We start from the raw sequence: 16,196 nt of genomic DNA, 5'->3' as shown, positions 1-16,196 counted from the left end.
CTTAACACCTCAAATTATTTAGTAAGCAGAAACCATGTGTTTATTCTCTTTTTTAGATGTATGGTTTCTTCAGATCTTGCTAGTAAAAGATGAAGTGTTTTTATTTGTATATGAAAATGATAAATTGTCCTTATATGCTCAGTTCAAAAAAATGTATGTTAACTACATTGTGTACAGGTTTTTTCAGATAGAATATTTAAAAATGAGCTTGAAGTTGATTTTGTTCAGACACTACGCTATAGATGTTTATACACATCCAGGTTTAAATGCTGCTCAAGGTGTCGTATTTCAATTTCTTCTACTAAAATCAATTTGTCGTTATCATTTGGACTGCTAACACACTGTGAGCCTTTTCAACTTCTGTTTTCTAAAATATTTTTAATATTAAGGACTGTTTTAAAAACCAATTCCTGGGACATTCAAAGGCAAAGAGTTGGAATTTAAATGCTTTTTCTCCTGAACATTTCAAAAGTAGTTAACTTGATGAAAAACTATTGGTTTTTCACTGCTTTACCATGTCTCCGAATATACTAAATGTGAAAACAAAAGATGAGGAGTTATGAAAAAGGCCTATATGATAACACTCTGGTTTTTCCATTTGGTAAGCACTTTTTGAGCTCCTAGTTCCAGGCCTTGGGGAGTACAAAAAGAAGTCTTAGTCCTTCTCACAACAAACCCATTGTTTTGTTGGGGTTAGATGCAAGAAACAAGAAGTTAATTATGAAGCACCTCAACCACCGGAAGGATAATTTTATATGGATTATGCAAGGCGCAGAAGTAAATGTGGGGTGTGAGGATTAGGCCAGAAAGCCTCCTGGGGGAAATAGGTTTGAGACTGGCCTTAAAGGGCATTTTATGAATATGAAGAGGAAGAAGAGGCAGGAAAAGGAATCAGCAAGTTTGGGACTTGGCATTTTGTTTACCTGTTAAGCAACCAGCAGGTGCATTCAGGTTGACGTGGCTAAATGACCAAAATGGCCTAAGCCCTAGGAAGTGCCATGTATTGAAAGCTAACTTTAAAATCAATTATAGCATAACACCAAGGTCAAGGGTTCAGATCCCTGTACTGGCAAGCTGCCAAAACCCCCCCAAAAAACAACAACAAAAAAAAGCAGATAAAGTTGATGATAGCCATTGAATATATAAGATCCAGGAGATTTGCTTTATTAAGTTAACCCTCATAAATGTAGTGTAAGTCATTTGACTTTTTTTGAGAAATAAGAATTGAGAAATAAAAGTTGTATACATTTATGACGTATGACATGATAATTTGAAATATGTATACATCGTGGAATGGCTAAATGAAGATAATTAACATATGCATTACCTCACATACTTATCATTTTTGTATGGTGAATTTTTTTTTTTTCTTTTTTGCGGCTTACTGGTATAGGGATCGAACCCTGGACCTTGGTGTTATCAGCACCATGCTCTAACCACCTGAGCTAACCAGCCAGCCAACTGTTTATATATTTACCCATACTTGGCCTAGCAAAGGTCTCTGGTGTTTTGCTTCTTCTTTTTTTTTTTTTTTTTTAAAAAAGATGACCGGTAAGGGATCCCAACCCTTGACTTGGTCCTGTCAGCACTACGCTCTCCCAAGTGAGCCAACCGGCTATCCCATATGGGGACCCGAACCCATGGCCCTGGCGCTATCAGCACCACACTCTCCCAAGTGAACCAAGGACCAACCCTTTTTTGCTTCTTTTAATGTTGGGAAACATTTTGCTTTGTTTTTCAGTTCTTCCTTAGAGATTTTCGAGATGCTAGTAAGCAGAATGCTTTTAGGAACATTATTATTTAGGAAAGCTTTGTCAGTTAGTAATACCTGGTCTGATCTGGTGTCTGGTATAAGGATGCCTCGCTTTCTCCTTTTGACTCCCTCCTGAATTCCTTCTGTATAGCCTCAGTCTCAACATTTCATGTCTCAGTTTCTTGGCAGTATATAAGACTGGAATCATAGAATATTTTAGTTGAAGAGATGTAAGAAGTCAGATCATCTAACTCCCCATCCAATATATCAGTGTTACTTAATATGAGTAATGTGTCAACCTTGTTTCTAAAAGAAAAAAATTCTCCTAGACACCCGGTGTTAGTTTATTTTATTGTACTGATATTTAAATATGTTTAAACATAAATATATGTATGAGTCTTCATTTTTAAGTACTTAATGCAACCCTAAAAAATCAAAATCAGACCTTTAAATTACTTTTAAAATTTTATTTATATTTATTTTTGTGGGGTACAGTGTGTTGTTTCATTACATGCTTATGCTGCACAATGATTCACTTAGAATAGATAGCATAGTTTTGTGCCTGTTACTCTACCCTTTCTCTTCCCCCTATTCCACTCCCCTCCCATCCTCTAGTAACCATTATTATTCTATACTTTCTACTTCTGCGGGAACCACTTTTTTTTTTATTCCACTTATGAGCGAGCCCATATCGTATTTGTCTTTCTGTGCCTGACTTACTTCACTTAACATGATGGTTTCCAGGTCCATCCATGTTGCTGCAAGTGATAGGATATCATTTCTTTTTATAGCTGAATAGTATTCCATTGTGTATGTATACCATGATTTTTTTTATCCATTCATCCGTTGATGGGCGTTTAAGTTGATTCCATCTCTTGGCTATAATGAATAGCTTTGCGAAGAACGTGGGAGTACGGGTGTCTTTTTGATACATGGATTTCATTTCCTTTGGGTATATGTCCAGTACTATGAAAGCTGGATCATAAGGTAGACCTATTTTTAGTTTCTGAGGAGCTTCATACTGATTTCCACAATGACTACCAATTTACATTCCCACCAACAATGTAGGAGGGTACTCTTTTCTCCACATCCTCACCAGCATTTGTTATTTTCTGTTTTGTTGATAACAGCTATTCTAACTGGAGTGAGATGAAATCTCATTGTGGTTTTAATTTACATTTCTCTGATGATTAGAGATTTTGAGATTTTCTTCATGTGCTTGTTGGTAGTTTTATTTCTTCTTTTGAGAAATATCTGTTCAGGTCCTTTGCCCATTTTTAAATGGGGTTATTTGTATTTTTGCTGTTGAGTTGTTTGAGTTCCTTATATATTCAAGATACTAGCCCCTTCAGACCTTTAAATTAAATAAACAAAGGTACAAAATCAGAAAAGTGCAAATGAACATTAATTTAATGCAGCAGGTGACATTGTTTCACTGAAACACATTCATCAGAATTGGGTTTAACAACAGAAAGACCTGGCCTCTAATCTGGTTCTATATTGAATAGGACTTTCTATTTTGATTTCAATAATACCAAAGCAGAGAATACCTGTTCAAATAAGTGTATTGTACAAAACAGTATGAATAATGTCAAGTCTCTGTTCAGAATAATCACACATTCTGCGATCTAACAATCTTCAAATGTTTATTTAATTAGGGGTCACTTGTTAACTCTTTAAGGCTTTCCAGTCCACCACATTCATGTATTCAGATGTGTGTTTGTTTATTCAACAGATATTTATTGAGAGACTATATGTGTCGGAGATTGCTAGCACTGAGGATACAGAGGTGAACAAAAGCAGACATGGTCCTGAGGGGAGACAGACAATAATAGGGTAATCATACAGACAGGGTGTAGGACTGCGGCTGTGAGGGGCTGGCCGGTTACTCAGTTGGTTAGAGCGCAGTGTTGTAACACCAAGGTCAAGAGTTCTGTTCCCCGCACCAGCCAGCTGCCAAATGCACTGAAGTACAGGGACGTGGCACCAGGAGAGCCCAAACTAGTCAGGGAGTGAGGAAGTGCTTTCCGGAGGGAGAGGCCTGTGCTGAGCTCTAGTGGATGAGTAGAAGTAAAGCCAGCAGAGAAAGGAGAGGCGATCTTGAGGCAGAGGAAGCTGCCTGTGCAGGGTCCGGGGACAGGGAGGATGTGGCACTCCAGAAACTGAAACAACGCCTGCATCAAATGGAAGGCCTGTGGGCCTCAGGATGTCAGGGAAGGGTTTTAAGCAGGGTGGGATAAAATGATACAATTCCTGTCTTAGGATTACTGGGCCAGGTGGAGAAGAAACCTGGAGAAAAAAAGGGAGGAGGCTATTGCTTTAGTTCAAAAGAGAGACCATGGTAGATTAGAGGTGGAGAGAAATAGGTATTTCCAAAGGCTATGTAGTAGGTAAAAATCTATAAAAGTTTCTAAGTATGTAACCAAGAGAATTGAAAACATGTCCACGTTGAAACTGAAAACATTGTACCCAAATGTTCATAGCCACTTTATTCATAATAGCCAAAAAATGGAAACTTACCCAAGTGTCTATTGATTGATACTGGTTAGGCAAAATATGGTATAGCCATACAATGGAATATTATTTGATCATAAAAAGGAATGAGGTACTGATATATGCCACAACATGGATGAAAACATTATGCTAAGAAGCCAGACACACACATAAAAACATCATATACTGTATAATTCCATTTATATAAAATGTCCAGAATAGGCAAATCAACAGAGACAGAAAACAGATTAGTGGTTGCCAGGGGCTGGGGATCAAGGGGAATGGGGAATGATAGCTTAGGATACAGGTTGCTTTTGGGGGTGATGAAAATGTTCTGGAATTAGATAGTAGTGATGGTTGCAAAACTCTGTGACTATACTAAAAACCTTTGAATCGTACGTTTTCAAAGGGTAAAATTTATGAAATGTGAGTAATATCTCAATAAAGCTGTTATTTTAAAAAATCCATAGAACTTAGTGATGGGTTTAGATATATAAGATGAGGAAAAGGTGGTGGCAAGATAACACTAAGGTTCTGGCTAACATAACCGGACAGAGAGGGGGAACACTAGAGGAGGAATTGCTGCGGGGTGTGTCAAGGCCCAGAATTTGAGGTGTCTCTGAGCTTCTGAGAGGAGGGCAGGACCCGATGCCAAATGGCAGTGCAGCTAGAAGGCAGTCATTCAGAAGGTCCAAAATGTACTCCATGAAAGTGTTTTGAGAGTATCGTCTAATATAAATGGAAACATAAACTTGTATTATGGAAAACTCAGGGACCTCTGAAAGTAAGTCTGTGAGACCCTACCAGCATTCTGCAAAACGTAGTTGAAGAAACACATTTAGAACAGAACTCACTTGCTCGTACATCTTCCTACAGGTTGTGGGACACCTACTCTTCATCCTTAGAGAGTACAGTCAGCAGGGGGAGGGGGTGTTGCATCTGTAGGTAAGGTCACCATAGAATTAAAATAGTAAAAAATCACTCTAAAGAAGGTAAAATTGGGGCCGGCCTGTGGCTCACTCAGGAGAGTGTGGTGCTGATAACACCAAGGTCATGGGTTCGGATCCCATATAGGGATGGCCGGTTAGCTCACTGGGTGAGCATGGTGCTGACAACACCAAGTCAAGGGTTAAGATCCCCTTACCGGTCATCTTTAAAAAAAAAAAAGGAAGGTAAAATTAACTGTTCTCCTAAGAAATTATTTGAGATGTTTAGGTGATGGAGGTTTTGAAAACTTCGAAACCAGTCCAGGGAAAGTAGGGTTTTTCGTAAGATTGGAATTTTTTTTTTTTTTTTTTTAAAGATGACTGGTAAGGGGATCTTAACCCTTGACTTGGTGTTGTCAGCACCACGCTCTCCCAAGTGAGCTAACCAACCATCCCTATATAGGGATCCGAACCCATGGCCTTGGTGTTATCAGCACCACACTCTCCTGAGTGAGCCACAGGCCAGCCCAAGACTGGAATTTTTTAAAACTCCTAAGTTTTAAAATTTTATTGTACTTGACTGTGTGTATTCTCCTGTCACTCTGGGCAAACTTGTTCAAGGCACGATGATGCTCTTTGTTGACTCCATGCAGGATACTCATATATCTGATGCTATCATATATACTGCTAATCCTGACTAGCAAAAAATACTGCTATATTGTATGTGTGCACTATTAAATTATAACCATAAACCCACATGTCGACAAGAAAACCCAGCTGTCACACTCGGAGTAATTCACTGTTTCCTGCTTTCTGCATTAACATTCTCATGCCACTTATTCATTTGTTTTATCTGGCTGATAGGTGGCTGACTGATTGGGAGCATGCACTAAAAGTCTAATAAAAATATATGGGAATGAAACTTAAAATTGAGAAAATTCTTTTTGTTATGTTACTATATAGTTTTCTAAATATTAGAAAGGATTGCCATTACTCTTATTTGGTGATAATGCCTGGGTCTGGCTTGTGGAACATCAGTACTTGGGGAGGACAGAATTCTAGAATCCCTGCGCCTAAAGTGAAGATGTAGTAACAAATGCAGTGATATACATGGAGCCTAGCAAAAGGGAAACTGGGTTGTGAAAATGTCAGAGTCTATTCAGAGACGTTATTATCCTGGACTTGGGTCACTGTTGTCTCGTAGGGTTGTGCATTCATTTATTCATTTGGAAAACATTTACTGACACTTGCTGTGGGTTAAGCACTGAAGATACGAAGATGAACCTGTCTTGAACATTCTGTCTCCATTTTCCTCCCACGGGCCCTTTGTCTAGCTAGCTCCCATTCATCCTTCAGGTCTCAGGGGTCAGCTACTCCAGGAAGCCTTCCCACCCCTAGCTGTTTTAAAAAATTGTGGTAAAATATTCATACATAAAATGTACTATCTTAACCATTTTTAAGTGTGTAATTCAGTGGAACTAAGTACATTTCACATTGTTGTGCAACCATCACCAACATCCATTTTATAACTTTAGAAAGTTATAAAAAGATAACTTTTTTTTTAATCTTCCCCAACTAAAACTCTGTACCCGTAACACAATACTGACTCCTCCCCCTAACCCACCAGCTACCAATACCTATTCTACTTTCTACTCTTTGGGGAGTGGGGATTAATGAGTGAGTTCTCTCTCTATTAGTTCCCACGAGAGCTCGTTGCTTAAAAAAACCCTGGCACCTTCTCTCTCTCTCCTGCTTCCTCTCGCCATGTGATCTGCTTGTACCCGCCAGCTGCCTGCCACTTTCCACCATGAATAGAAGCAGCCTGAGGCCCATGCCAGATGCAGCTGTCCCAGAATCGTAAACCAAATAAACCTCTTTTCCTTATAAATTACCCAGTCTCAGGCATTTCTGTTATAGCAACACAAAACGGACTAAAACACTACTCTAGCTAGGTACCTCATATAACTGGAATCACACAGCATTTATCCTTTTATGACTGGCTTATTTCATTCAGCTTATTGTGTCAAGGTTCATCCATGTTATAGGATATGTCAGAATTTCCTTCCTTTTTAAGGCTGAATAGTATATACCATGTTTGTTTATCCATTCACCCATCATTGGACACTAGGGACGCTTTCACCTTTGGCTACTGTGAATAATGCTTCTATGAACATGGGTGTACAAGTACCTGTTTGTGTCCTTGCTTTCAGTTCTTTGGGGTACATACCCAGAAGTGGGATTGCTGGGTCATATGGTAATTTTATTTTTGTTTTTTTTGAGGAAAGGGTGGTTCCATTTCCTTCACCAGGATCAGGGCTGCTGCAGAGTAGGAACAGCCCCACTCCAGGGATGCTATTCAGATGCAGTGGATGTCTAGATGCTGTCCCCAAGGGCGTTTGGTGCAGTGGCCCTACCTCGCCCAGGAAGAGAACTTGCACATAGAAGGAATTCAGCAAATATTTGCTGAATAAAGAATGTTTAGCAAGGGAGATCATCTGTAAGCAAATAACCACTATAAGCTCAAGTGCTTTGTTAGGGGTGTATAGAATGTGATGGTAGGTAAAAGGAGCAAAAACTTCCGTGGAGGTGAGATCGGGAAGAATAGGCAACATTTTTTCAATGTTTTTTTTTTCTGAAATAATAAATTATAGATGTTTATGAAATCTCTTCAAAAATATTTTTTACTGCTTAACAAATAAATGTTTGTTTAAAAAATTTCAGGCATTATAGAAATGTGTAAAGCAGAAAATGAAAGGCTGTGCCATACAGCCCTGCAGAGTTGACCACTGGTAACAGTGCAGTGTAGACTCTTCCAAGAGGCTTTGTAAAAGGAGTTTTAAATGTGTCTTTGTGAAGGTGGGGAAATTACCAATTTAATATGTTCTGGGCATCTTGGCAGGGGCAGCTTTTTTTTTTTTTTTTTTTTTAAAGATGACCGGTAATGGGATCTTAACCCCTGACTTAGTGTTGTCAGCACCATGCTCTCCCAAGTGAGCTAACCGGCCATCCCTATATAGGGATCCGAACCCGTGGCCTTGGTGTTATCAGCACCGCACTCTCCCGAGTGAGCCACAGGCCAGCCCCAGGGGCAGCTTTTGTTTGCACAAGTGGAATTCTGTTAAGGAAAGCTGCCATTCACAGAAATGAAACTGAATCTCTTTGTTTATTATGACATTTTATAAGTTGCTGGTACTTGATAATTCTTTTTAAGGTGACTCAAAATTAGCGTTACTAAGAAAATAAAATTAGTATTTCTTGTTTTCTAAAGAAGTGTAAGGCCATGCAGATGTTGGTGGTTAGTGTTTCTTTAGACAGGACAAGTTAAGGAGTTCTGCCTTTGCTGTGATGAAAAGACTCATTTTTTAAAACCCATGGTGGCCGACTGGAGGCGGGGATGATGGTATAAATTTTATTGTATTATAGACTGGCCAGTTGGCTCAGGTGGTTAGAGTGTGGTGCTGACAGCACCAAGGTCCAGAGTTCAATCCCTGCTACCATTCTGTAGCCAATACATAAATAAATAAATAATTTTTAAAAGACCAAACTTTATTATATTAAAACACATTAAATGCCAGAAGTCTACCTTGGATAATTTCTGTGTTAACTTAATGTCTGGTTTAATATGAGTCCATTTTTAAATAAACAATTGACTCCCTTTAAAATAACTGAATGTTGGGCCGGCCTGTGGCTCACTCGGGAGAGTGCCGTGCTGATAACACCAAGGCCACGGGTTCGGATCCCATGTGGGGATGGCCGGTTAGCTCACTTGGAGAGCGTGGTGCTGACAACACCAAGTCAAGGGTTAAGATCCCCTTACCGGTCATCTTTAAAAAAAAAAATAAATAAATAAATAAAAAAATAATAAAATAAAATAACTGAATGTTTTCTATAATTTCATATTACGTAGGCTATTGTAAAGTACCATCTTAGAAACTGACCCATATAAGATTTGATATTTGATTTGTGACTTTGGCTAGCATTGTTGGATCTCTCAGTGAGAAAAACCTAACAACTTTCTGTTAGTTGTCTGACAGATGAGGCTAGCTCTCATTTATGTAAATCATGGTGGCTACATAAATAAAATTCACAGATAGATCACTAAACCTATTTACCTTACATGTCCTTTTCTAGTGCTGCCAGCAAAAAGTAAAATGTATTAATGCTTAATGCCTTTTATAGAACAAAGTGAGATACAAAAATGAAGCTCTAACCTCTCCGCTTGCCTCAGTGTACTCACACTTCGAAGAGGGGGCTAGCAGGACAGGATGGTGTAATTACATAATCAAATGACCAGAAGTCTCTGAAGGAGAAAGGGGAGAATAGGGGGTTAACTGATCTGCAAACTAATTAACTAGGTCCTGCTCTTTCTAGCAGACAAAATCAAGAAACAATAGCAGCCCTGTAGTGCTGAGTACACTAAGGCCAATATAAATAAATGTTTCTCAGTTTTTATATAATCAATCTTTTGCTCTAAAATGCCTCATCTTTTTTTGATCCTTAGCAAGAGATGGCAGTACATGAGTACCTGCTGTACTAGATTTATTTTTCTCCTGTGTCACAGACAGTATAACAAATTGCGAAACCTCATGAAGGATGCGCGTCATGATTGCATTCTCTTTGCTAATGAATTCCAGCAGTACTGCTATCTCCCACGGGAAAGGGGAGAGTCCATGGAAAAGTGGCAGACCAGGTATGGCACTGAATCACTGTCATTTTCGTACAATCATCTTCTTTCATTTTCTCGTCATTGGCTGTTTGGGAGTTGATCTAGATAGTATGCTGGAATAAACCAACAATTATGCTGGAACCTTGATTAACACTGAAATGCTTAACATGTCAATATTTTAGATTTGTCATTTGAATACATCATTGATATATTTTAAAAACTGTAATTAGGGGGCTGGCCAGTTAGCTCAGTTGGTTAGAGCGTGGTGCTGGGAACACCTAGGTTCGGGGTTTGATCCCTGCATGGCTGGCCACACACACACACAAAATTGTAATTAGGGACGCATAGATACCCAGAGTAAGTTTGCCCCAGACTCTAATGGCTATCAGGATCATGCCAATGATCTAGAAGTTATAACTTTAAGGCTTGTGTGAGAATAGGGGGGAAGGGATTATTCTTTTAAGCTAAGATAATCTGCTCAATTTTTCTGGAAAAGCTTGTTCTAATATCCTAACCAGTCTTATTAGACTGAAACCAGTAGGTTAATTCTGAGAAAGCTCTTTTAAGAAATGTAATGTCTTAGTTTAGGTCTGCCTGAAAGCAGAGCCTGAAGCAAGCCCTTGAGTGTTTATGTGGAAGTGATTCAGGCAGGAGTGAGGAAGTGGGGAGAGTGAGCTGAGAGAGAGAGAAAACAGTGAAGGATGGGTTACTGCTGTGGGAAATGAAGGGTCAGTCAGTCCTGCTGGGAGCCTCTGAGAAGCATGTAGAATGTGCCTCAGAAGTCACCTTGAAGGGCAGAGAGTAGAGCATTTTGTTAGTTGCCCCTCCTCAGGGGTATTAACTCCATTCAGTGGCACCTTGAGGTGGGATGCAACTGTCAACCACAGCTGCAGCTAAACTCAGAGGTGGGCCTAGAGTGCAGGAGGTGCTGGGCACCAGTAGCCTTTGCTGTACTCTTCTGTATGGGACAAAAGAGACCTTAAGCTTTAAAATGTCTTATCTGTACAAAGCATTTAAATCATCTTTTTTTTTTGTAAATATTTATTTATTAGAACCATTAATATTTTAATTCCCCAAAGCAAAATAAGCACTGATATATACCAACGCCTTAGTTATAGTCCCCAGGTTCCCGCATGGCCCAACACCAGAAAGGGAAAAACAAATCTTTCTCCAGATTGGGCCACATGTGAGTACTCAGATGATCAGCCTAACTACACAGCCTTGCACATAGCAGGTACTCAGTAAATGTTGGCTGAATTGTTAAAAATCTGGAACTAAACGGACCTTACATACCTTCTTCATTTACAGAAAGAGAAACAGATGCATACAGAAATGGACCATCCACCTTTGTGCACTTCATTGGAAACATAATCCAGTCTTGAACACAGTTCTCCAGACCTAGACTCTTGTTTCCCAATTCAAGTTCTTTTCAGGAAGATTTCCAGGCATTTCATGCAGCTCCATATCAGACCCTACTAGGTTATGGTCTTCAGCTACTTACAGTCTAGTTTTTCTCTTAGCTAAAGACTTATTTCTTTTAAGCCTCACATAGCGTAGCTTGTTATCCTGTTTGGTGCTATGTGGCTGATTCCTCCGAATGCAGGGTGTTAAAAGAAGGGAAGGTAGAGCCTCATGGTTTCCAGGCCACATGAAGAAATGAAAGGGGTTGCTATGGTGGTTGGATGTCTTAAGGAAGAAGAGACGTCGAGTGCTTTCTTTTTTTTTTTTTTAAAGATAACCCGGTAAGGGGATCCTAACCCTTGACTTGTTGTCAGCACCACGCCCTCCCAAGTGAGCCAACTGGCCATTCCTATATAGGGATCCAAACCCGTGGCCTTGGTGTTATCAGCACCACACTCTCCCAAGTGAGCCACAGGCTGGCCCCCTCAATGCTTTCTGAATCAGCTTTTTATACCCCAGCACACCAGCCCAGGGCTTATTTATAACGGATACTCAAGGAGTATTTGTTGAACGAATGAATGAATGGTTGTCTATACAGACCAAAGGGTAGCAGATTAAAAGCCAAGGGTGAAATTCTGAACAATAGCTTGTGTTTGTCTGCTCAAGTGCCTTTTGCTTTTCCAGGAGCATATACAATGCAGCTGTTTGGTACTATCACCACTGCCAGGACAGGATGCCAATCATCATGGTGACAGAAGATGAAGAGGCAATTCAGCAGTATGGAAGTGAAACAGAAGGAGTGTTTGTGATTTCTTTCAAGGTATTTTCAGCTGATGTGTATGTAACTATGTGTGTCTGTGTGTGTGTTCATTTCCAAAGAAGGCCCATAACGTGCTGGATTCCTTTGGCAACACAGAAAAGAGAAAATAAAGAAAAAAGGAAGATTTTACAAAGTTCTATATCTTATTTACTCCTAACTAATTAAGCTTGACTTTGGCAAATTTGGGCAAACTCCTGTGACTGTGAGGCCCGCAGCATTCAAGACCAGCCCAACCACCCCCTGCTGACAGTAAACTAATGTTTATCGTTATAACAGTAATAGTAATGATGATGATAATAGATTGAATAAAATTGCCAGTATTTGGTTGTTTTTTACCTATAAAATATCAGTTTTACGTGGTTCCACCTAATAGTAATAGCCAACATGTATCTATACCAGGCACTGTTCTAAGTGTATTATTTCATTTAATTTTTGCAACAACCCAACACGGTAGGTGTTATTATCCCAGCTTATTGTTAGGGAAACTGAAACACAGAAAGGCTGGGCAACTTGCCCAGGGTCACACAGTAGAAATGGTAGAGCTGGGATTAGAACCCAGGCAGTCTGACACCAGAGCTCTTAACCACCATGCTATATTGGATCCCAAGTTATTTTTCTGAATACACACACAAAACACATCATTTTAAAAGCCAGTCTTGTTTTTCAGCTGTTCCTTACTCTTCCCCACTTATGAATGTTTTGGGGGGTTAGTAGGGATAAATGAAGGGATCAAGTTGTGATTTTATTTATGTGAGGGCTGTCGGTCAGCTTGGTACAGATCACAGACAGTAATGTTATTATCAGTGACAGTTTCTTTGGGCTGTCTTAGCAACACTATTCTTCCTATCTCTCAGGTTCCTTTTCAGAGCATAGGATGACTGTTAATCTCTCAATAAATTACTGTTCTCTTCTGTCTGCCTGGTTGGTCAATCAAGTTCTACTGGTGGATATTGTTTTTTTTTTTTTTTTTTTTTTTTTTTTGTCTTTTTCGCGACCGGCACTCAGCCAGTGAGTGCACCGGCCATTTTTATATAGGATCTGAACCCGTGGCCGGAGCGTCGCTGCACTCCCAGCGCCGCACTCTCCCGAGTGCGCCATGGGCTCGGCCCTGGATATTGTTTTTTGATACAAAAACTAGAATGAGGCCCTCCATTACCCCTGTCAGTTTACAGAAAGCCTAGTTGGATTTTGAATTGTGGATTCTATAAGGGTTCTCAGGTGCATGTATTGCTAAAGATTTGCCAATAGAATTTTCTTGGCCCTGCTATAAAAAAGTGTTCTAGCATGTGAGAGAATTCTGGGGGCGCTGGATATTAATGGCAGTGTCACTTGTTTTTTCTGTTGCAATATATCATGTCTTGTTCCTGCAGAGGACAGTTGACTAAAATTACATTTTTCTGCTTTTTGTGAAAATTACTTTTCTTTGTAGTCCAACAGTATAGTACAGTTTTATTTTGTATAGCGTTTCTAAGCAAACTGTGTGACCAAGGGCCTCATAGAGGTGAATGATAACAGAAAAAAAGACATACTGTGAAGATCAGATGAGAGGGAAGCGCAGAATGTTCTGTAGGAACTTGAAGTTAGATGGAAAAGAGCCAAGATGATAAGTTCTTTTTGAAGAGGTGATTCATAATGACAAAAGTTTGGTGTTGATAAGTGATAGTGACCATGGAATTGGGATACTGTCATTAGTGCTGACAGAACTTCTGGAAGGATTAGGGAAAGAAAGGAAACAGTTTGAACAGGACCCTGACATCAGTGGGAGAAATGCTGGAGTTGACAATAAGGATAATTTATTTTCTTTTCAATTTGAGAAAAAAGAATGTGATAGACTCTACCTTAGACTTAAAGTTGAGTTAAAATCACATATAAAGAGAAAAGAATGACACAGAGGTGCTTTTCCTCCCCATTGTCTGTAGGCCACTGCCTGCAGCAACGAGATACATGTAAAGACAGGCTGCCTAGAGGTGCGCATGTGGGTGTGTTTGGAGAGAGGGAGATTTGAAGGTGCAAGGTAATCTGGGAGGTGGACACATTTGATGGTAGCAGGGTTGCCCTGGGAGTTCCTTTGGCAAAACTTAGGGATTAATGAGATGGTAGAAAAAGGACGGTAGTGTGAGGCTCAGGAAAGTGGTGCTCACTGAACACTTCCTGTAAACTGCATGCCAGCAGTTCCTAGTTAGGATTTTTTGTGGTAGTACTATAATGAAGATTCATAATTTCCGACCATGTTTCTCTATGCCTTTATTAAATGCAGGATTATCTGGACAATTTTTGGCCTGATTTAAAGGCTGCCCATGAGCTTTGCAATTCTATCCTTCAGTCTCGCTGGGAAAGAGAGAATGAGAGTCAGGAGAGCCATGGCAAGGAGTACCCAGAGCATCTTCCCCTGGAAGTGCTAGAAGCCGGGATCAAGTCTGGACGCTACATCCAGGTAAGGGTGGTGATGAAGAAGCAGCATCAGGACCAGTCAGTATGTTTTCTTCTCTTCTTCATTTGCCTCCCGGCACAAGCCTCTAATTTCAAAGGTCATAAACACAACGGGTGTGAGTAAGCCAGGCTGTCAATGTTTGAGGTGATTTGAGAATCCTTCTTCCTGTAGTCATTGGCTGGACAGTTTGAAGCTACTCTGTGATGTTCTTAATTGTGTTACATATTGAGCATCACACAAGTGGAGTGTGGAAGTAGCTTTGTAAATGCCTACTGTCACTAGGGAAGAAACACATATTTTTGAATCAAGATACCAAGGTTTGGCAACATTGTAAAATTGGTGAAATGTACTTGCTTAACTCCTTTGCCATTTTCCTGCCCCTTTCAATTCCTCTAGGACCTAGAACCCAGATGCTGTCAGGGTTTGGGAAGGGATCAGATAAAATTATTGCTCAGATTTCGACAGTTTTACACACACTAATTTTGTGTGTATGTGTAGTTCTATGAAGTTTTATCACATGCACAGATTTGTGTGTCTACCACCACAGTCAAGATACAGAAGCATTCAATCATGGATTTTACATTTCAGAAGATTTGTATGAGAACACCACACTAACTTCCCTCCCTAAAGTGTGGATATTTTATTTTTTATTTTTATTTGTTTTAAAAAAAAGATAACCGGTAAGGGGATCCTAACCCTTGGCTTGGTGTTGTCAGCACCACACTCAGCCAGTGAGCTAACCAGCCATCCCTATATAGGATCCGAACCCATGGCCTTGGTGTTATCAGCACCGCACTCTCCCGAGTGAGCCACAGACCGGCCCAAAGTGTGGATATTTTAAATGAGTATGCCTAAACAGGCTAACGCTTCCAACTTGGTAATAAAGTTTATGACATTCCTGGGAGGATAGTTTGAGATAAAGGTTTTTTTAAAAGACTACTCATCACTTCGGTAATATAGATCCTGGTACTTTCAGCACCTGGTATAGCTAGGAGTAATTCAAAGTGATATATTTTCTCTGGAGAAAAGACACCTTGGTGATTAATATTATTCCTAAAGAAAGGGATCACAGATCTTATAAGAATATTCTGGGGATATTTTCACATAGTTTTTAAAAACTGGACCTTTTGGAAGCAAACCAGGCAGAAAAGAAATTTTTTCACATTGATTTTTGATTATGATTTTAGGGAATTCTGAACGTCAACAAACACAGAGCACAAATAGAAGCTTTTGTTCGACTTCAAGGAACCAGCAGTAAAGATTCAGGTAAAGTATAAACCTTACATGAATTTCCATCCTATTTTTTTGTTCTGATACTATGCAATGAAGAAAGCAAAGTTGAAATTGTCACATTACATGTGCCATGTCATATCCCCATGTACATTTGGTGGGTGGGATTGTGGGGTTTTTAATCCTAGATTTTTGTCTGTAACTTCTGATTTTATTGCAATAAACTTAAACCAAGATTTGGAGAAGCAAAGTAACTTGCCCAAGGTCACACACTTGGTAGGTGGTGGAGCTGAACTTGCAGCCAAGTCAGTTTGGCTGTGATTTTAAGACATTACTCTGTACTGCCTCGCTGTGTTATATTGCCTTATTGGAATCATTTTTAAAAAGTTATAAAAATGTATAAATAAGTTGTGCCATAATATAGTTCTTAGTTCTTTACTGACTGAGTGGGAGAAAAACACCTGACAGTCACAGGA

The 16,196-nt window shown here is 39.6% G+C and overlaps 1 protein-coding gene across 3 annotated transcripts in view; it reads left to right on the top strand.

Annotated features, from left to right (window-relative positions):
* The window catches only part of DIS3L (DIS3 like exosome 3'-5' exoribonuclease), a 32,272-nt gene that overhangs the window by 2,493 nt on the left and 13,583 nt on the right, over positions 1-16,196 (top strand). Inside the window, exons 3-6 of one of the 3 annotated variants that reach the window (XM_063088875.1) lie at positions 9,674-9,862; positions 11,924-12,059; positions 14,317-14,493; positions 15,678-15,756. In XM_063088875.1, coding sequence (XP_062944945.1) covers positions 9,674-9,862; positions 11,924-12,059; positions 14,317-14,493; positions 15,678-15,756 — 581 coding nt within the window. The remainder of the gene's footprint in view (positions 1-9,673; positions 9,863-11,923; positions 12,060-14,316; positions 14,494-15,677; positions 15,757-16,196) is intronic. The other 2 variants (XM_063088876.1, XM_063088877.1) reach the window with 2 other exon arrangements.

This window comes from Cynocephalus volans, chromosome 3 (assembly GCF_027409185.1).
Source record: "Cynocephalus volans isolate mCynVol1 chromosome 3, mCynVol1.pri, whole genome shotgun sequence".
Lineage (NCBI taxonomy): Eukaryota > Metazoa > Chordata > Mammalia > Dermoptera > Cynocephalidae > Cynocephalus > Cynocephalus volans.
Note: the sequence above shows the minus strand (reverse complement) of the source record. Positions and strands in the feature narration are given on the sequence as shown.